Source organism: Aplidium turbinatum, chromosome 2 (assembly GCF_918807975.1).
Source record: "Aplidium turbinatum chromosome 2, kaAplTurb1.1, whole genome shotgun sequence".
Taxonomy (NCBI): Eukaryota; Metazoa; Chordata; class Ascidiacea; order Aplousobranchia; family Polyclinidae; genus Aplidium; species Aplidium turbinatum.
The window spans coordinates 3,933,706-3,957,000 of NC_137473.1; the positions used below are offsets into that span (position 1 = coordinate 3,933,706).

At 37.3% G+C, this 23,295-nt stretch overlaps 2 protein-coding genes across 2 annotated transcripts; one reads left to right on the top strand and one right to left on the bottom strand.

Moving 5' to 3' along the window:
• The first annotated feature begins 9,296 nt into the window (after positions 1–9,296).
• Positions 9,297–20,080, top strand: LOC145787550 (PCI domain-containing protein 2-like). The gene is made up of 11 exons (XM_082599317.1): positions 9,297–9,428; positions 12,970–13,133; positions 14,321–14,428; positions 14,705–14,759; positions 15,493–15,596; positions 16,707–16,781; positions 17,395–17,490; positions 17,639–17,685; positions 18,297–18,471; positions 19,148–19,340; positions 19,751–20,080. Exons 1-11 carry the CDS (start codon positions 9,390–9,392, stop codon positions 19,898–19,900), a joined length of 1,206 nt encoding a protein of 401 aa, XP_082455443.1. The 5' UTR covers positions 9,297–9,389; the 3' UTR covers positions 19,901–20,080.
• Positions 20,081–21,318: 1,238 nt separating this feature from the next.
• LOC145764934 (growth hormone-inducible transmembrane protein-like) lies at positions 21,319–23,092 on the bottom strand. Its single transcript, XM_082576637.1, has one exon. The coding sequence runs from the start codon at positions 23,062–23,064 to the stop codon at positions 22,024–22,026; it is 1,041 nt and encodes a 346-aa protein (XP_082432763.1). The 5' UTR covers positions 23,065–23,092; the 3' UTR covers positions 21,319–22,023.
• Between the last annotated feature and the right edge of the window lie 203 nt (positions 23,093–23,295).

Sequence of the window (23,295 nt, forward strand, 5' to 3'; positions counted from 1 at the left end):
GCTGGGAGTTCCTTCCAAATGCCGACCTATTGGTGCACATCCCTGGAAAGGTAATTTAATACTGAATCCGATGCATGTAAAATTTAAGTGGCACGTGTTGCGGATTATAGTTTTATTCGAAGATGTTTGGAGTGGTGTTTATTATGCAAAAATCGTATTATTTTCTTGAATATCGTAAATGTATCCTCCTGCATCTTTGAAGCGTTCTGCTGGGAGTTCCTTCCAAATGCCGACCTATTGGTGCACATCCCTGGAAAGGTAATTTAATACTGAATCCGATGCATGTAAAATTTAAGTGACACGTGTTGCGGATTATAGTTTTATTCGAAGATGTTTGGAGTGGTGTCTATTATGCAAAAATCGTATTATTTTAATGTTTATCGTAAATATATGCTCCATCTTTGAAGCGTTCTGCTGGGAGTTCCTTCCAAATGCCGACCTATTGGTGCACATCCCTGGAAAGGTAATTTAATACTGAATCCGATGCATGTAAAATTTAAGTGGCACGTGTTGCGGATTATAGTTTTATTCGAAGATGTTTGGAGTGGTGTTTATTACGCAAAAATCGTATTATTTTCTTGAATATCGTAAATGTATCCTCCTGCATCTTTGAAGCGTTCTGCTGGAAGTTCCTTCCAAATGCCGACCTATTGGTGCACATCCCTGGAAAGGTAATTTAATACTGAATCCGATGCATGTAAAATTTAAGTGGCACGTGTTGCGGATTATAGTTTTATTCGAAGATGTTTGGAGTGGTGTCTATTACGCAAAAATCGTATTATTTTAATGTTTATCGTAAATATATGCTCCATCTTTGAAGCGTTCTGCTGGGAGTTCCTTCCAAATGCCGACTTATTGGTGCACATCCCTGGAAAGGTAATTTAATACTGAATCCGATGCATGTAAAATTTAAGTGGCACGTGTTGCGGATTATAGTTTTATTCGAAGATGTTTGGAGTGGTGTTTATTACGCAAAAATCGTATTATTTTCTTGAATATCGTAAATGTATCCTCCTGCATCTTTGAAGCGTTCTGCTGGAAGTTCCTTCCAAATGCCGACCTATTGGTGCACATCCCTGGAAAGGTAATTTAATACTGAATCCAATGCATGTAAAATTTAAGTGGCACGTGTTGCGGATTATAGTTTTATTCGAAGATGTTTGGAGTGGTGTCTATTACGCAAAAATCGTATTATTTTAATGTTTATCGTAAATATATGCTCCATCTTTGAAGCATTCTGCTGGGAGTTCCTTCCAAATGCCGACCTATTGGTGCACATCCCTGGAAAGGTAATTTAATACTGAATCCGATGCATGTAAAATTTAAGTGGCACGTGTTGCGGATTATAGTTTTATTTGAAGATGTTTGGAGTGGTGTTTATTACGCAAAAATCGTATTATTTTCTTGAATATCGTAAATGTATCCTCCTGCATCTTTGAAGCGTTCTGCTGGGACTTCCTTCCAAATGCCGACCTATTGGTGCACATCCCTGGAAAGGTAATTTAATACTGAATCCGATGCATGTAAAATTTAAGTGGCACGTGTTGTGGATTATAGTTTTATTCGAAGATGTTTGGAGTGGTGTCTATTATGCAAAAATCGTATTATTTTAATGTTTATCGTAAATATATGCTCCATCTTTGAAGCGTTCTGCTGGGAGTTCCTTCCAAATGCCGACCTATTGGTGCACATCCCTGGAAAGGTAATTTAATACTGAATCCGATGCATGTAAAATTTAAGTGGCACGTGTTGCGGATTATAGTTTTATTCGAAGATGTTTGGAGTGGTGTTTATTACGCAAAAATCGTATTATTTTCTTGAATATCGTAAATGTATCCTCCTGCATCTTTGAAGCGTTCTGCTGGGAGTTCCTTCCAAATGCCGACCTATTGGTGCACATCCCTGGAAAGGTAATTTAATACTGAATCCGATGCATGTAAAATTTAAGTGGCACGTGTTGCGGATTATAGTTTTATTCGAAGATGTTTGGAGTGGTGTCTATTATGCAAAAATCGTATTATTTTAATGTTTATCGTAAATATATGCTCCATCTTTGAAGCGTTCTGCTGGGAGTTCCTTCCAAATGCCGACTTATTGGTGCACATCCCTGGAAAGGTAATTTAATACTGAATCCGATGCATGTAAAATTTAAGTGGCACGTGTTGCGGATTATAGTTTTATTCGAAGATGTTTGGAGTGGTGTTTATTACGCAAAAATCGTATTATTTTCTTGAATATCGTAAATGTATCCTCCTGCATCTTTGAAGCGTTCTGCTGGAAGTTCCTTCTAAATGCCGACCTATTGGTGCACATCCCTGGAAAGGTAATTTAATACTGAATCCAATGCATGTAAAATTTAAGTGGCACGTGTTGCGGATTATAGTTTTATTCGAAGATGTTTGGAGTGGTGTCTATTACGCAAAAATCGTATTATTTTAATGTTTATCGTAAATATATGCTCCATCTTTGAAGCGTTCTGATGGGAGTTCCTTCCAAATGCCGACCTATTGGTGCACATCCCTGGAAAGGTAATTTAATACTGAATCCGATGCATGTAAAATTTAAGTGGCACGTGTTGCAGATTATAGTTTTATTTGAAGATGTTTGGAGTGGTGTCTATTATGCAAAAATCGTATTATTTTAATGTTTATCGTAAATATATGCTCCATCTTTGAAGCGTTCTGCTGGGAGTTCCTTCCAAATGCCGACCTATTGGTGCACATCCCTGGAAAGGTAATTTAATACTGAATCCGATGCATGTAAAATTTAAGTGGCACGTGTTGCGGATTATAGTTTTATTCGAAGATGTTTGGAGTGGTGTTTATTACGCAAAAATCGTATTATTTTCTTGAATATCGTAAATGTATCCTCCTGCATCTTTGAAGCGTTCTGCTGGGAGTTCCTTCCAAATGCCGACCTATTGGTGCACATCCCTGGAAAGGTAATTTAATACTGAATCCGATGCATGTAAAATTTAAGTGACACGTGTTGCGGATTATAGTTTTATTCGAAGATGTTTGGAGTGGTGTCTATTATGCAAAAATCGTATTATTTTAATGTTTATCGTAAATATATGCTCCATCTTTGAAGCGTTCTGCTGGGAGTTCCTTTTAAATTCCGACCTATTGGTGCACATCCCTGGAAAGGTAATTTAATATTGAATCCGATGCATGTAAAATTTAAGTGGCACGTGTTGCGGATTATAGTTTTATTCGAAGATGTTTGGAGTGGTGTTTATTACGCAAAAATCGTATTATTTTCTTGAATATCGTAAATGTATCCTCCTGCATCTTTGAAGCGTTCTGCTGGGAGTTCCTTCCAAATGCCGACCTATTGGTGCACATCCCTGGAAAGGTAATTTAATACTGAATCCGATGCATGTAAAATTTAAGTGGCACGTGTTGCGGATTATAGTTTTATTCGAAGATGTTTGGAGTGGTGTCTATTATGCAAAAATCGTATTATTTTAATGTTTATCGTAAATATATGCTCCATCTTTGAAGCGTTCTGCTGGGAGTTCCTTCCAAATGCCGACTTATTGGTGCACATCCCTGGAAAGGTAATTTAATACTGAATCCGATGCATGTAAAATTTAAGTGGCACGTGTTGCGGATTATAGTTTTATTCGAAGATGTTTGGAGTGGTGTTTATTACGCAAAAATCGTATTATTTTCTTGAATATCGTAAATGTATCCTCCTGCATCTTTGAAGCGTTCTGCTGGAAGTTCCTTCCAAATGCCGACCTATTGGTGCACATCCCTGGAAAGGTAATTTAATACTGAATCCAATGCATGTAAAATTTAAGTGGCACGTGTTGCGGATTATAGTTTTATTCGAAGATGTTTGGAGTGGTGTCTATTACGCAAAAATCGTATTATTTTAATGTTTATCGTAAATATATGCTCCATCTTTGAAGCATTCTGCTGGGAGTTCCTTCCAAATGCCGACCTATTGGTGCACATCCCTGGAAAGGTAATTTAATACTGAATCCGATGCATGTAAAATTTAAGTGGCACGTGTTGCGGATTATAGTTTTATTCGAAGATGTTTGGAGTGGTGTTTATTACGCAAAAATCGTATTATTTTCTTGAATATCGTAAATGTATCCTCCTGCATCTTTGAAGCGTTCTGCTGGGAGTTCCTTCCAAATGCCGACCTATTGGTGCACATCCCTGGAAAGGTAATTTAATACTGAATCCGATGCATGTAAAATTTAAGTGGCACGTGTTGCGGATTATAGTTTTATTCGAAGATGTTTGGAGTGGTGTCTATTATGCAAAAATCGTATTATTTTAATGTTTATCGTAAATATATGCTCCATCTTTGAAGCGTTCTGCTGGGAGTTCCTTCCAAATGCCGACTTATTGGTGCACATCCCTGGAAAGGTAATTTAATACTGAATCCGATGCATGTAAAATTTAAGTGGCACGTGTTGCGGATTATAGTTTTATTTGAAGATGTTTGGAGTGGTGTTTATTACGCAAAAATCGTATTATTTTCTTGAATATCGTAAATGTATCCTCCTGCATCTTTGAAGCGTTCTGCTGGAAGTTCCTTCCAAATGCCGACCTATTGGTGCACATCCCTGGAAAGGTAATTTAATACTAAATCCGATGCATGTAAAATTTAAGTGGCACGTGTTGCAGATTATAGTTTTATTCGAAGATGTTTGGAGTGGTGTCTATTATGCAAAAATCGTATTATTTTAATGTTTATCGTAAATATATGCTCCATCTTTGAAGCGTTCTGCTGGGAGTTCCTTCCAAATGCCGACCTATTGGTGCACATCCCTGGAAAGGTAATTTAATACTGAATCCGATGCATGTAAAATTTAAGTGGCACGTGTTGCGGATTATAGTTTTATTCGAAGATGTTTGGAGTGGTGTTTATTGCGCAAAAATCGTATTATTTTCTTGAATATCGTAAATGTATCCTCCTGCATCTTTGAAGCGTTCTGCTGGAAGTTCCTTCCAAATGCCGACCTATTGGTGCACATCCCTGGAAAGGTAATTTAATACTGAATCCGATGCATGTAAAATTTAAGTGGCACGTGTTGCGGATTATAGTTTTATTCGAAGATGTTTGGAGTGGTGTCTATTACGCAAAAATCGTATTATTTTAATGTGTATCGTAAATATATGCTCCATCTTTGAAGCATTCTGCTGGGAGTTCCTTCCAAATGCCGACCTATTGGTGCACATCCCTGGAAAGGTAATTTAATACTGAATCCGATGCATGTAAAATTTAAGTGGCACGTGTTGCGGATTATAGTTTTATTCGAAGATGTTTGGAGTGGTGTTTATTACGCAAAAATCGTATTATTTTCTTGAATATCGTAAATGTATCCTCCTGCATCTTTGAAGCGTTCTGCTGGAAGTTCCTTCCAAATGCCGACCTATTGGTGCACATCCCTGGAAAGGTAATTTAATACTGAATCCGATGCATGTAAAATTTAAGTGGCACGTGTTGCGGATTATAGTTTTATTCGAAGATGTTTGGAGTGGTGTCTATTATGCAAAAATCGTATTATTTTAATGTTTATCGTAAATATATGCTCCATCTTTGAAGCGTTCTGCTGGGAGTTCCTTCCAAATGCCGACCTATTGGTGCACATCCCTGGAAAGGTAATTTAATACTGAATCCGATGCATGTAAAATTTAAGTGGCACGTGTTGCGGATTATAGTTTTATTCGAAGATGTTTGGAGTGGTGTTTATTATGCAAAAATCGTATTATTTTCTTGAATATCGTAAATGTATCCTCCTGCATCTTTGAAGCGTTCTGCTGGAAGTTCCTTCCAAATGCCGACCTATTGGTGCACATCCCTGGAAAGGTAATTTAATACTGAATCCGATGCATGTAAAATTTAAGTGGCACGTGTTGCGGATTATAGTTTTATTCGAAGATGTTTGGAGTGGTGTCTATTACGCAAAAATCGTATTATTTTAATGTTTATCGTAAATATATGCTCCATCTTTGAAGCGTTCTGCTGGGAGTTCCTTCCAAATGCCGACTTATTGGTGCACATCCCTGGAAAGGTAATTTAATACTGAATCCGATGCATGTAAAATTTAAGTGGCACGTGTTGCGGATTATAGTTTTATTCGAAGATGTTTGGAGTGGTGTCTATTACGCAAAAATCGTATTATTTTAATGTTTATCGTAAATATATGCTCCATCTTTGAAGCGTTCTGCTGGGAGTTCCTTCCAAATGCCGACCTATTGGTGCACATCCCTGGAAAGGTAATTTAATACTGAATCCGATGCATGTAAAATTTAAGTGGCACGTGTTGCGGATTATAGTTTTATTCGAAGATGTTTGGAGTGGTGTTTATTACGCAAAAATCGTATTATTTTCTTGAATATCGTAAATGTATCCTCCTGCATCTTTGAAGCGTTCTGCTGGAAGTTCCTTCCAAATGCCGACCTATTGGTGCACATCCCTGGAAAGGTAATTTAATACTGAATTCGATGCATGTAAAATTTAAGTGGCACGTGTTGCGGATTATAGTTTTATTCGAAGATGTTTGGAGTGGTGTCTATTACGCAAAAATCGTATTATTTTATTGAATATCGTAAATGTATCCTCCTGCATCTTTGAAGCGTTTTGCTGGGAGTTCCTTCCAAATGCCGACCTATTGGTGCACATCCCTGGAAAGGTAATTTAATACTGAATCCGATGCATGTAAAATTTAAGTGGCACGTGTTGCGGATTATAGTTTTATTCGTAGATCGTTCGAAGGTATGTCATGTCGCATTTTGTGCCTCGCACTTATTCACGGATAACTTTTTTAGGCGGAAAGCGGAAAAATTATTCTGCCAGAATGACGGTGGTAAACCAGCTCCCTTACCAGCTCCAAACTTTGTCTGTGACTGTTTTTATTGCCACAACATTGACGAGTGTTATCGCAAATTTTTCGGATTGAACGTTGTTGATACTACGTAGACCTAGGTCTACTACTCACGAACTAGTGCTAAGTACTATTTATTAACGGCTGTCATCTTATTAACTGTATTCAAGTCGGCCTATAAACTGACTGATTTTGTTAAGGTTTAAAGTTATATACTATGATTAGGCCTACTTTTAGTGTTTCTGTTTCCTCTTTTATGCTAGCAGTTAGAAGTTGTTGTTTATGCATAGTTTTTTTGTTTGTTTTTTTTTCTCATAACTTACTACTTTTGTAGGGCATGATATTTTTTGATATTTGAATAAAATCACAGCAATTCACTTGACTGTCGCAGCAGTAAACAACTTTTTGTTTTCATTTTTTACGGAACTTAAGCTTATCCTATTTTAACGCATATCTTGGTTTCAACGTAATGCCGATGTTTGACATTTGTCACATTAAAAACACGGGAAGCAGCTGACTCGATGACTAATATAGTCTTTCGCTGCTTCCTGTCTGTTGTAGATTCTAGTTATGGTGCTATTTTATTTGCATTGTCTATATTTTGTACCGTATACTTTTCTCGCAACAGACAAAATAAAAGGTTTCTCTCTCTCTTTCATGTACTAGATGTATCACATACCTTGTGGTGCAAGTATACGTACCGCAGTTGCCTTTTCCTAATGTAATTTGTTTTTCTGTCTGTCTATCTGTTTTGCACACTATTGCTTTTCATAGCTGTGCATTTCTTGATGCTTACAGTCAGTTAACTAGTTAGGCTACCTTCAAGAAGTTGAAATTTAATGCATTTTTATAAATAAAATTCTGACAAAGTGATGACGTCATTGTACGTCACACACATTGGAATAAACTATTATGAAGGAGGAAATGCTTGGTGGAAATGCAATGAAACACACCAGAAGGAAATTGTCTCCCATTTATGGATTTGTTGTTCAATTTCAACAGATTTGCTATCGTTGAAAAGCACAAGCATAGATCTAACCAACTGAATTAATACCAAGTCCCAAAATACTACTAGCTCCATCTGGTGGCCACCTAAACTTGACCAAATTCAAACCATTATCAAAAGTTTATTTACAATGATAAAAGCATTAAACGACAGGCAATAAAAAAGAACATATTACTGTTTATTGAAGGGCTAACTTTCATTTTTATATCTTATTCAATATGCGCGCAATCGTTGTTCGAAAACAGTTTTCCAACGAAGCTTTTGGCCAATTCATTTCAATGGCGAAACTATCGTCTTCCAGTTCACGCTTTTTCATGTTCACGATAATTAATTGTCTCCCATTTATTCATTTCTGGCTCAATTTCAACAGATTTGCTATCGTTGAAAAGCACAAGCATAGATCTAACCAACTGAATTAATACCAAGTCCCAAAATACTACTAGCTCCATCTGGTGGCCACCTAAACTTGACCAAATTCAAACCATTATCAAAAGTTTATTTGCAATGATAAAAACATGAAACGACAGCCAATTAAAAGAACATGTTACTGTTTATTGAAGGGCTAACTTTCATTTTTATATCTTATTCAATATGCGCGCAATCGTTGTTCGAAGACAGCCCCCCAACGAAGCTTTTGCCCAATGCATTTCAATGGCGAATCGATCGTCTTCCAGTTCACGCCCTGCATGTTCACGATGATTAATGGCCACCAGATAGAGCTAGTAGTATTTTGGGACTTGATATTAACTTAGTTGGTTAGATCTATGCTTGTGCTTTTCAACGATAGCAAATCTGTTGAAATTGAGCAAGAAATGAATAAATGGGAGACAATTAATCATCGTGATCACGCAGGGCGTGAACTGGAAGACGATCGATTCGCCATTGAAATGAATTGGCCAAAAGCTTCGTTGGGGGGCTGTTTTCGAACAACGATTGCGCGCATATTGAATAAGATATAAAAATGAAAGTTAGCCCTTCAATAAACAGTAACATATTCTTTTAATTGGCTGTCGTTTAATGCTTTTATCATTGTAAATAAACTTTTAAAATGGTTTGAATTTGGTCAAGTTTAGGTGGCCACCAGATGGAGCTAGTAGTATTTTGGGACTTGGTATTAATTCAGTTGGTTAGATCTATGCTTGTGCTTTTCAACGATAGCAAATCTGTTGAAATTGAACAACAAATCCATAAATGGGAGACAATTTCCTTCTGGTGTGTTTCATCGCATTTCCACCAAGCATTTCCTCCTTCATAATAGTTTATTCCAATGTGTGTGACGTACAATGACGTCATCACTTTGTCAGGTTGACCAACAGGGCGTCTTGTGGAAGAACACCAAAGTTTCAATAGGAGATATATGCAGGCTATTGTTGTTTCTGTATTGTAAATATGCCTATATTAGCCACTGCAAATACTTTTTCTTTCATCTAATGTAGCATGTGATTGTAATCATTTGAGTAGTAGGTTATTACGGTAATTCGTTGTTGTAAAATTAGATTTTTAAATTGTGTGAAACCACTTGCCAAGTTTGTTATGGCTTACAACTTTACCTTGAACAGTTATCTACAGCAGGTAAATAAAATAACTAATTTTGTAAATTCTATACAAGCTTGCTTCATATTCATTAGCTTGACAATTGACTTGCATGCTAAATAATTCCATGCAAAATTGCAGATGTTTGTACTTTGTATATTCACTACAATTGCCTTCTAGCCTATATAGACAATTGATAAAATCTAAATTTCATGTTATAAAGTTTTGTAAACTTGCCACAAATCATGGGTCCAGTAGTATTGACTACTTTCTACTTGTCATCTTTCTATAGTTGAATAAAGACTGCTTGTGAGCTGGGAAGTTACGGTAACAGTTAATACTAATTGCATTATACTGGTACAAAACAATGGTCTGGTCGACTTATTTGCATAAAAGTAGGCTATTGTTTTTACCAAATATTTCTTACTCAAAACTTTCAAATATTTATTTAAATAAATGCTATGGTTGTATACTAGGGTGCATCGTCTCCCGCTTTTTTTTGAAATTGGTTTCGTAACATTGAGAAGTGTGTTCCACTTCAGGAAAAACTCAGCCAAAAAAATTTTTTTTGTTCAGGGACCCCCCCTTCCACTCGCGCATGCCCCCCCAAATTTCGGACAGAAAAATCGCCATAACTCCAAAACTAAAATACTTAGACATAAAGTGTTTGGTATTAGATTTATTGTAACTATATGATTTGATTCAAATTTGGTGAATAAAACATATTTTACAAAGAAACAAAATTTTTTTGCTACGTTTGTTGAAAACGTTCAAGTTGGACTCCCCTTTTAAAGCCTTATTCAAGGCTACTCTACGAGATAAAGAGTTATGGATTCGTCTCTTTTAAAAGCTTTGTTCAAGTTTAGTATCATCAATCAGCTATTATAATATAATAGTATTATATATATATAATAATCTAAAAGAGAAATAGCGATGGAATGATAATGCAGTAACTATAAGACATACCACTCATACCAAATGGAACTGTTCTGTTGATGGTGCTATCAGCATGGTATTTGACACTACATCAACAAACACCTTGGCCTTTGGTCTGGAGGTTGTGTTGAATTGCAACAGAAATTGAAGAAATCATTGCTATGGTGTGCATGCAGAAAACATGTTGGAGAACTAATCGTAGGTAATGTGTTTGAAGCAATGAAACATCTCGATCGCCTGAAATAACTATGTTTGTTCACTTTCGTACTCACTTCAACAGTATTTCTCAAGACCTCATCTCTTTCCCACCTTATTTAGATACATACAAGTGCTTGTCAATCAGTGAAATGAATTTCCTTGAAACCTTGAAAGAAGATACTGTAGCTCTTGCAACCCAATTGCTTACAAAAAATGATAAAAGATATTTACCTCGAGAAGACTACAGAGAACTATTGGAGCTGTGTCTATTTAGTTTCAACTATCCATTGCCATGCAAGAAGCCATTTAAATTTAAACAACCAGAAGCTATTCACAAAGCTTGGTGGATGGCTAAAGTTATTTATGCCATAAAGTTAATACTATTGTCTAGAAGGACTGAAGAAGTAATGGATCCTGCTAATCCCAAAAAGCACTTGATTCTGCAACCATAGCAAACTGAGAAGTTGAAAAGGTTTGCAATGTTCCTCCTATATGTGTATGTGCCATGGTGGTTTTGTTGCAGTTCAGGAGTTTTTGCACCATGGGCAGACCTGAAGTTAATGAAAACTTTACATTTGTTTGAGAAAATTGATCCCATTGTAGCTTCTAGTGGCTTGAAAAAGCTGAATCTCCACCTCTGGTACTTAAATGAGGAAATGATTCCTCTTTCTCTGTTTGATTACCATGTTCCAGATGAAACGAAAAGAGGAATTGTTGATGCATTGTTAAAAATGCAAGCAGCAGATGGTTCAATTCAGGAACCTCTGAAAAGAAAAGGTAAAGGAAAGCCAGTTTTTCCAGACACAATTGATGCCAACACTTCACTGATTGATTTGATTGGTAAAGATTCCTGGTATCTCTTTAAGCTCTTAAAAATATGCCCAACGTTTTTTGAAAAAAATGTTAGGGAGTGGGAAAAGATAGTCAGTATGAACTGGCCAAATCAAAAGCAGAAAGGTTAACAGTTGTAAATGACTGCTCCGAGCGTGGTGTCAAGCTGGCCACAGATTTTCGATCATCTGCTTAAAATATTCAAAACTTTGAAAGCATTCTTCAGGTAGTTGAACAAAGCACATCTAAGAGACCAACTTTGCGGAAAAAATTATAGACTGTTGCTTCCATCTAACAAACCGGCAGCTCCACTTTCAAAAGTAGCCTTTAATTATTAGAAATGGGACCGAAGTGGAGTTCTGTGCGTAACTATATCGCCACATAATTTCCAGGTGCTCATGAAATGTAATTATTTACAACAGCTTTACTACAAATACCACCCCGTTTGCCTGAAGAATCTATTCTAGCGAGCTAGACGAAAACGTTCGAGTTGGACTCCCCTTTTAAAGCCGTTTTCAAGGCTGCTATATGAGATATAGAGTTATGAATCTGTGTTTTTTTAAAGCTTTATTCAATATTATATTATCAGTAATGAAACAGAAATCACTTTAGGCTTATTCATATTTTCAGTTCATTCAGTGACATTATTATAATATTTGCAAGGGAACATGCATAAAACGAACAGTGCATTATCATTTCGTAGCTATTTCTTTTTAGATGTATTCGAGTGAACAGTGTCTCCTGAAGAGCAAAAAAAGTTGTTTCTTTGTAAAATATGTTTTATTCACCAAATTTGAATCAAATCATATAGTTACAATAAATCTAATACCAAACACTTTATGTCTAAGTATTTTAGTTTTGGAGTTATGGCGATTTTTCTGTCCGAAATTTGGGGGGGCATGCGCGAGTGGAAGGGGGGGTCCCTGAACAAAAAAAATTTTTTTGGCTGAGTTTTTCCTGAAGTGGAACACACTTCTCAATGTTACGAAACCAATTTCAAAAAAAAGCGGGAAACGATGCACCCTATTGTATACTGTATAGCTTGAACTGCTTTCAGGATTTTGCTCTATTTCAGTACCACAAACCTAAGTTGCTTCTGACAGAACAGGAAGGTGGGCTTGCTTTTGCTGAGCAACCCAACATCCAGAGCTCCCACTCCCGGTGTGGGGACTAGTCACCCTCCCCTACAATTGCTGGACAAATGAGCATAAAATTTAAGAACAATGAAAAATCATCAGCTAAATATGGCTAAAGATAGGAGTACCTTTTTGCTCTTCAAGACAAACACATGTTTTAACATAGCTACCTAAATATGCTTCACCTGCAATAAGAAATATTATGCTCTAACAGACTTTTTATACCCTGTTAGAGTATTTCTCAACTAGTGCTAATATAAAATGAATTATCTCATGTTGCTTCAAAGTTTTGAAATAATAGTGCTGAACCCCCATACTCTTGTCTCAATAACTGACAAATCCAACTGAGCCTCATCTTTGGTGCAGATCTGCAACTTGTATTGCTCAATCGGGAAGGCAGATAATATGGCTTTGCATATTTATTTCATGCATTTTGACCAATTTTCTCGATGTTGGTTTCATAACTAAATGTTTTGAAGGTTTCAAAATCCTTGGGTGCCTGTGATGGGAGATCTCTTTCACACTTAATATCTTTCCATGACCCACATATTTCAAATCCAAGGCTGCAGAAGGAATCAACAGAGGCTGCATGCCAGAGATTTCTTATGAATCCATTTGATGAAATTTTTGCTGCTCATTTAAGGTACATATTAGCAGGCCTCGAAACTGAAGGCGGCCATCGCGGCCATGGCCGCGATTAACCTACAAAAACCAACATTTTGTCCGCCGGGTCTCGCCCTTCCGTCGGCCGCATTTGTCCGCCATGAAGTTCCGTAAAAAAATTACGCAAACGGCCTTGTGAATAAAGTACTTTGCCACTTATAATCACAAAGGATTAGAAAGCAACCAAAGCACCCAATAAATCACAATACACACTGTCTATGCTTGAATTGTTATTATTGATTGACCCAGCAGGACGGTGATGTCTGACATAAGCAGGATGCAAGTGACATCACAATATACTTTATTGATGCGATATATTCAGTCTTCGAAATTAGCGCCGGCAACGCGTAAATGGATCATTCAACGTTGTTAGATGTCAAATTAATGTAAAACAAACGTAAATTTCTTATTGGGCATTGTTGTTATGCAATACAACACGCCGAAAAATTAAATCGATTTGTGCTGACTCGAACGTTGAATCAACCTAAAATTAACTTACTTTTCTCCCTGTGATTTATTTAAGGTGAATTGCGTGTTACGTGTGACGTGCGTATCTTGTTGCTCGCTTTATCGCTACTTTTGGTATTATTACAATTACATCACAACAAATCAAACAGTGCGGTAGTGATAGACTACTCTAGTATATTTTTCGCTTCTCGTTCTACATGTTTTAGTACAATTGTTTCGTAATAAACGTTTACAGCAATTGCCGAGGCAATTTCAACTTTTGTCGTTTGGCCTCGGCAATGTGGAATCAACATAGTGCATACTTCATGTTATAAATATATTTCAATTATATTAATTATTATAATTAACTTATTAATAAATTAATATAATTAATTAATATAATTGACTTATTCACTGTGTATCACTAACACATAAACAAAAACGTCACATGTTAATACAGGATTTTTTAGAAGTTTATAAAATATTCATTAAAGTGTTGTTGACATTTATTCATAACCAGAATGAGGTGGTTATCCACTGGGTTATTAAGGCAGACTACAAAAAGAACAATTTAAAACCACAGAATATTATGATGGTTTAAAATAGACCAATTGATGAACAGTAATTACAAAATGTGACTTTTGAAATTTTACAAGCAGAATTCAACAATGTTTTCTTTACATGACCACTTTATGTGGAGCCTTTATCTTGCTGTTGTAGAGGTTGCTGGGCTGTCTCTCATCATGACTTCAAGCAAGCTTATTCATGTCAGGTCTTGGCTGTGCAAGCGTTTGTGAAAGCTTTTCAATCTCAAAAAGACGAAAATTGGTAAACAAGTTTATTTGCTCACTTATTATTTGATGCAGTTCAAAATTACATTTTCTGTACTAAACATGTTAAACTTTAAGGCAAAATATGGTTCCTATATTTTGGCTTTGAATCATAAAAGGCAAGTTTACACAACAGTTATTTATGTTTGTTTGAAGTTAAATTTTTGTATTGGGCTGTCTAAAGTAACACAATTTATTCTTTGCTTCAAATGCTCCAGTGAAATATGTGGCAATCGCTACCAAGCAGGGTATTTACTTGACATCTACTTTGCAGGGCCTTGCCAATTATGTTCTCTTTGATATTAGATCTACGAAGTTTTGCTAACGATGTAAGTTGAAACTGAAATACTGTAGTGTGGTTAGACCAAATTCAGTTGCTACTCACTAAAACCTTAACAGCCTGTTTCATCCTCATTAGGATCATCAGAAGGTAACGACCGTAACTTGTTACATAAATGATCTTCAGTTTGCTTTAATTGATGAGTAACATTTTATAGTTAACTTCTTGTATTTTCTCCAGTACATTTCACTAAGGAGACATGCAACAGCACTGGAATAGATAAAACATTAAAGCAATTTATGTCTTTCTGGGTTTACTATTGTTATTATAAACATATTTACGTATATATTTACGTAAATATACATACATATTTACGTAAATATACATATTTACGTATATATTTACGAATATACTAATTTCAAAAATAAATTGTAGCAAATGCAAACAAAGTGCTCAATGCAGGTAGCAGAGCTAATATAATTATAGAAATTCTAAACAGGCGAAGTCATGCGCTACCTAAAATTTCATCGTAGGTGAACTAGCAATCATCAGCCGCAACTATTTCTATTTGAATAAGTATTGCGTCTGATGGTTAGGCCACCCAGCATGAAACCTTAGGTAGCCCATGACTAAGCCAGTTTAGATTTTTTATGTATATAATTACAAACATATACACTATCACAGTGCCTATGTTTGTAAATGAATGAAACAAATAACGTTAAACAACGACATTTTTTTAACATGAATTAGTGTTCTCCATTTAAAGTTGATTTTGAATTCAGGTTGATAAGGAAATTCTCAAGGATGGAAAAGGAAAAAAAGGAGATATGCTGGAGAAAGCTGCAGATACTATCATGAGCTGCTTCAGAGTATGTGGGAGTGATGGGTAGGTTAGTAGTTTCTTAGGGTGGAGTAAAAGCGCCCTGGTGCATGTATGGTTGCACTGACCACCAGTGACCAACTGCAGTTTTCTATAGTCTTCACTTAAATATCAATGTAAAAATTTGCGTCTGTTACACTGTTGTACAATATTTCAGCTGTGTTTAAATCAGTATTAAATAAAGTTGATTTATAAACGGCATTTGATACGGTAAACTACCTATCAAAGGTAATAGTTGCTGTCTTGTCTGTGTGTTGTGCGTTGTATAAAAACATTCCCGAACCACTTTATACTGTCCGCTGTTGTCAAGTGGTGTATCTATATCACGATCGTAAAGACGCTGGTTGGATGATGGATGCCAGATCATACTTTAGATTAATTGAGTTATTGTCTTGATTCCTTGGAAGAATGCAAAGGATATCTTATGCATACATCTGAAAAAAATTAAGAAGTTTCACAACAAGTTGAACAAGATTTATTCTCTTGAACTCAATGAAGAAAAGTCCAATGGCAATTGCTTGCGCCCAAGACTGTGGACGAAAAAAAAAAACTTGAACGACAAAAGAAAACGAATAAAAGTACTGAAATACCTGAATATCTGTGCAGATTTTTGTGCAAACAAATGGAAAAGTCATTCTACGTTTTAGGTTGGCACTTCTGTTTGCATCGGGTGCCTGGACTTAAAAACGCTGCATCGGGTGCAGCAGCTTTGCAACAGACGAAGATCTTCAATTTTTAGAATGTGGTCTTTAAAGAAAACACTATTTTTATTATTCAACTAAATAAAAAATTCTACCCAAACAAAGGCAAGATGATGTTGCAACCCAATGTATAATGATTTTGAGGGATAGCAGAAATCTTTAAGGACAACGAAACGCTTTTCAAGGATCAGAACCAATTTAATAGCAACTTTAGAGACGTCTGGCAGCTCTAGACTCGTCACCTATCGAGAGTATGCGGTTGTGTCTTTTTGGCAAGACACTTGACGGCACACTTGAAGGTGAACGCAAAGATTGGCTTCATTTCCTTCCCGTGCAATCTTCCACCACCGATGATTAGCCCAGACACGATCTCAATTGCAAAACTGTCTTTTGAAACTTTCTTATTTTTTCACAGTCGCTCATCAATTGAAGTGTCTAAGAAATGGGGGATGTTGTTTCTTGTCAATCAGTTGTTCAAAATATACTTCAGGTAATTTTTCTAAAAAATCGTTGTGTGATCATTCTATCCATGGACTTCTAAATAGTAGCACCTGGACTGGACACGCAGTGACCAACATGTGGCCAAACAGTTGGTACAACAGTTGGCCAACAGTGGGCCAACAGGGTTAGTTACTTGGCTGTTGGCCAACTGTTGTACCAACTGTTTGGCCACATGTTGGTCACTGCGTGTCCAGTCCAGGTGCTACTATTTAGAAGTCCATGATTCTATCCATAATGATTGCTTACCTTACATACAATTAATTATTTAAGATTGACAACCGCAATAGCTATGCAACCGTTTTGAACGTTCCATGTCAACTAAAGTATTTTATACTCCAGAAAAATGATGCAGCAGTTGCAACTAATTGCTAAAGTATATCTGAAAAGTAAGGGACGTGCATGAAGTAATATTATATTCCGTTATGACATGCTGCACCAAACCTCACCGCACTTGAGCAGAATTTAAATCAGAGACGAACTGCACTTTGTGCGCTACCCGCATCGACCTAAGCAGTCTTTGGGTGTTAATCATGTAGCTTTCCATAGGAAGCCATGACTTGATTTCAGGTTTGCATTTACTAACTGAGTTGTCATGTTATCAGAATAGGGAAGCTCCATCTGTGCAAGCCGCTCATCAGAGCCATCGAAAGTAGCTCCATCAAGGACAAGTTCACCCTTGCACAAAGAGTCACCTACAAGTATGTGGCGTTGTTTGTCGTATTGTGTTATAATGGCTATGTCTGTTTGACATTTCTTTGTGTTATGAGTGAACATACGACGCTTTCATGTGAAGCATATCATGTCTTGGATAACGATTGGATAAATGTTAAAGAGGTTTTCTTTTAGGTTTTATGTTGGAAGAAAGGCGATGTTCGACAGTAACTTCGGAATGGGTGAGTAGCCACTAGCCAGTCATCATCATCCATTCGGGCGTACCCGGACGGCGGACGCCATTGACGTAGTTTTTCCAAACAGCTCATGCGTATGCACTCGAATGTCTTATTCTAACTGATGAATAAAGTTTTTTGCCTGTCGACCCATTTTCTACTGTAATGCCATAGTTTGGTTCTTAAAGAAGAATATTGCCAATTTCCTATTGACTTCCCAGGCAGTGACCACTGACCTGCCAGCTGGTAATCTCCGTCTTCTAATTGTCTCCGTAACAGGTGGCAGGTCACTGTAGAAGTTTTTAGTAATGTTTAGTAGGTGAAGTAGCTTCCAGCTAATGTTGAGTGGCCAGTAATGGATTTGCTATTTGTGAATGTAACTGGCATGACCTTGTGGTATGAATGTCTGTCTGGTGATCGAAACGTTCGAGATTCGACACCCACCGGCCAGTCCGGCAGCGTATAAGTTTTTTTGGCAAGGTATAAAACTGTCCTTCCATTTGACTTAATACAAAATATTCAGTAAAACGTGAATACAACACAAAACCTCAACTCTACTGCATTGCAAACTGTAACTCTTCATACTAACCTTGGTTTATAATGGATATTGGTTTCAGCTGAGGAGTACCTTTCATTCGCATTCAAGCACTGCCATTCCAGGTGCAAAAAGAACTTACGATTAATTCTAATTTACTTAATTCCTGTTAAAATGCTGCTGGGCCACATGCCTCCGATGGATGCCTTGCAAAGACACCGTCTCAGTCAATTTGCTGACATCGTCAAAGCTGTTACGTGAGTGCCATCAGATGTCATTTTGGTGGAAGTAAATTTTATTAGTTTATGAAACATTTATTTTAAATGAAATATTGTGGATTTAAAAAAAATGCACTTTACGTTTTGGAAGCAGCAAAGGACCAAAGTATTCCCTTTACTTTGTTCAGTATTCCATGACACTTAGCAGCTTACTGACTAGTACAGTGAGACCTTAACCGAGACGTTTCACTAAACATTGGGGTAGCTTTCATTCGAGACGTTTCACTAAACATTAGTACAGTGAGACCTTAACCGAGACGTTTCACTAAACATTGGGGTAGCTTTCATTCGAGACGTTTCACTAAACATTAGTACAGTGAGACCTTAACCGAGACGTTTCACTAAACATTGGGGACGTTTCACTAAACATTAGTACAGTGAGACCTTAACCGAGACGTTTCACTAAACATTGGGGACGTTTCATTCGAGACGTTTCACTAAACATTAGTACAGTGAGACCTTAACCGAGACGTTTCACTAAACATTGGGGACGTTTCATTCGAGACGTTTCACTAAACATTAGTACAGTGAGACCTTAACCGAGACGTTTCACTAAACCAGTTGCGAAATCTTCCATAACGTTGAACTCGATACTCAGTAGGCTATCAGATGCAGAAATTGTTTTTTCCGTATCGTAAAAAGATTTTATTTGCAGGACTGGCCAGGTGCAGCTCCTGAACGACGCGCTGCTCAAACACGAAGGCTTCTTCATCCGCACTGGCGTCTACTTGATTCTAGAAAAACTGCGTGCCATCACTTACCGAACGTTATTCAAGCGTGTCAGTCACGTGATGAAAACTCATCAAATTCCTCTTAAATCATTTCAATTAGCTTTGCAAGCGCAAGGGGTAAGTTCAACACATCGCGCAACGAATTGATTTGCTTCGTTCACTGAGTCAGGCGGTAAACCAACTGAGCTATCGGGGTAGTTCCTTGGAAGAAACCTTAATAACTTCCTAGAAGCTGTGGAAAAAAACTTGTGAGGAGGTTTTTCATTTTTGGCTGTGTCTCACGTTCGAATTTACAAAGTGAGTAAAAAGATGAATTCTTTCATACTCCTTTGCGTTGACAAGTGGTGTATTTGGACCCGGAATTATTTTAACAGTCTTAAGACTTCTTAGAATGGCTCTAGTTATATTGCAACCATTTGTTTAAAGAGCTTTAGCCAAAGTCGCAACATATGCAGACTAATCAAGTACGATATACAGTATGTTAATTTTCGTGTTGCAGCCCACTTATTAATCCTTCTATTTTCCAGATTCAAGAGATAGATATGGACGAGACTGAGTGCATTGTGGCTGGGTTAATATACGCCGGAAATATCAGAGGTTACATTTCCCATCAACACAAAAAATTGGTTGTGAGCAAAGTCAACGCATTTCCACCAGTGGCTGCTGCAGCATCGTAGCAAGAGTTCCGTCCATGATGATGAGACACAGTTGTCGACTACCATTCGATTGGTCCGAAGTAGTTTCGAGCCCATGTGGCTTTGTTCGAAGAGGCGATATATTTCTTTCCGATTAGCTGCGCCGTGAGCTACTCTGTCATGTTGTTTACTTACTGCCAATAAAAAAGCACCGTGTTTCTACGTCTGTTTGAACTAACAGAATCGTTGAAGTGAGTTCTTACTTCCGCAGCTTACCGGAAAACTGTGAATTTCAACCTGTAGGATAGACCAGTGTTTTTCAACCTTTTTTGAGCCACGGAACACTTTATGCATTAAAAATAATCTGACGGAACACTAAACGAAATTTTATAATGATACAATTTTTCTGGCTTTTTTTTATTTAATAAAACATGCCTAAGGAGTTAAACAACAGCCAGATTTTCAAAATCTGGCTTCAAAAAAGCCAATCGCCAGCTGTCACTTTCATGCCTCACTAATTCTCTTGTCTCAACGTACAATGCAATTCGCTACCTACTATCATCTAGCACTAGTGTTATGTAAGAGTTTTACATAATTGCGCTATCAGTCACTACTGCAGCACGTACACTGGACAATGGTGGGCTTATATTATTTGCAGATAATAATTTGTTTTCAAAAATTTTTTTTAGACCATTTAAGTGAAATTGGATAATTTCCCACGGCACACTAGTGTGCCGCAGGACAGTGGTTGAAAAACACTGGGATAGACAACACCCAGTTTGAGTCTTTTATCCAGACTTTATATAAAAGACGTTGGTGAAGTCTGAAATGAGATGGCTTTGGCATGTTGAGCGCAGCACCAGCTGGATCTCAAGGTCAGATGCGTCAACAATGCAGAACAGCGGGGTCAAGGTAGACCAAAACTTTTTTGGGAAGTACTCGTGAAACGTTGACTAAATAACAGGCCATCTACAAGCAGCTAGTGCCCAGCTTAGTCACTTCTACATGTCAATATTTATGTCGCAGAAGATACCGTAGTGCAAGTTTATTCGGAATGCGTTTTTTTGTGTGCTACACTCCCAGATTGTGGAAAGTATCTTCTCATAAGCTCGCAAGGGGTTGTGTGGAAAGGACTTCAGGAGTGTGGAAATTTATGTTCTTCCTCTCTTTGGAGCATAAATTTCAGTTTTGTGGTAAGAATAAAGAAGTGCTAACGAAGACATATTATGCTCGATTGATAAAAGTGGTAGACTGACGTAATACGACTTTAGTGCCAAAAACTTCTATGCCTTTTCCAGCCTCCTGTTAAACTTATCACTGGCCTAACAATTATACTATAAATAATATTGTTGACATCCATGCTCGCAGAACTTACAATTCGTGCACGAAAACTCGTTTAGGCCTAAATGTATTTGTTTTGCTTTGGTGTACAAAAGAACATTTAGAACAATGAACACAAAGAGAGTAAAAGAAAGTTTATTACAACCAACCCAACAGCAAGAGTTTGATGGTTTTCCGTTAACAAAAATTGCATTCAATCAAATCTTTGTTAGTAAACTTTTATTACGGTGCCGTGCTCTTCTGTAGAAAAATGGCTGAAACAGCGTTACTTCCATAAAACAAACCATTGTAAAAAAATTGCGATCATTTAATGAAATAATAAAGCGTAAGTTAGAAACTCTGCAAACTTTTGAAGAGGCCTCCAGCTTAAATTTTTATACTCTGACTTCAAATACTACATGACGCCATTTCCTTCATTCATATTTTAACGCTAAATGTGACGCTTTCACCAACGCAATGGTTGTCACCGCTGAAAGTGCGCATATCAACAATCTTTCAGCAGCCCTTACAGTGCATGTGATGCAAGTCACAAGGTGAAACTATACAGAGTTTTTTTTTTACAAATCATAAAGGTTTTGCACATAGTAGATACCAATGAGAAAGTCCAATTTAAATTTAGACAATTTATCAAACAATCTGGTGTCTAATCCAAATGCACGGTAGGATTGATGCAACATGCCATCGGCTGTGAATTAAAGAAAATGGAAAAGAAAAACTGACATTTATGAACAAAACAGCTTAAATTTAAGCAGAAAAATGTATCAGCTAAACATACAATTTACAGTACGAAGAAATATATAAACAATGAGCGATAAATTGTCAATTTATTTTTTCCTGTTTCCTGCCATTATCATAGCAATCCGAATGAATATATTAACTGCATCCATATAAATACTCATGCTGGCATTGACAGGATCGTATGGTTTCATTGCATAAGCAGGGTGTGGGACAGCTTCAGCATTGTGCACAATGCGCTGAGTATCATGCAGCAAAAAGGCGCCAAACAAAATCAATCCACCATATATGGCAATGGAGTACAAACCCATCCCAAGACCAGTAGTTGGTGGGAAAAAAGCAGTGCCAATGCTGGAGACAAACACAACGCCCAGCCCAGCAGCTAGTGGCCCGGTCATGTTGAGAAACTTGTCGCTTGGGGCACAAACAGCCAATGTTGACAGTCCTCCTACAATACCAGCAGTGTACCAAGCAGCACGGACCATCAGTGGCCCACCAAGTATAGTTAACGGTGCAATCACAGCACCTACAACACCAGTATGAACAAGCCAAGCTATTTGTTTTGCTCCAAAACCAGGCTTATATTCAATTCCTCTGCAAACCATCGAGCTTCCAATCAAAGCTCCAATGGACAAAACCATCGCCATGATGCCATTTGTTGATACAATGCGCATCAAAGTGGGGTTCCGTGAAATAGCTACTGCACTTCCAGCTGTTGCAATAAGAGATCCTCCAAAGTACATGTACGTATCACGAATACGATCTTTCACATATTGCGGCCATAACACTGCTTTATCTACTGTGCCAGACTCTGTTGATAAGCCAAGACCATAATAACAAAGTCCTCCTAAAGCAAAAGCTGATGCACCAGCAACTGAAGCTCTTCCAATGCCAATCGATGTGATGCCGGTCCCAACCTGAGTGCTTGTTTCAGCTTCACTTACCCTGGGTCTAGCTCGGCCAGCCCGGGCTGAGTTTTGAACCGATGTTGATAACTTGCTGTGAGAAATTTTTCCAGTAAATTGATTGGTTTGTGAGTTTTTAAAAATAAATTTTAGATTGTTTGATGGAACTTTAGCTGCCCATCCTTTCATGCAAAGTTGTGTGGTTGGCAACAATCTAGCCAACATCTTGACAAGTAATTTACAGATTAAGTTTAAACCTGAAAAAACAAAGATCACATAAAAACTACAACACTAAACTTGAAAGACAAAAATTTGTATTAAAATGCCAACCACAACATGGTTACAGTAGGTATACTGAAAGATGTCATGAGACTTTGATAGCAAACTCATACAGATTGCATTTTTAGCTTAGAGCATTGGCGAATGGCGAAATCCTTTATTAATGTGTTCGACAAT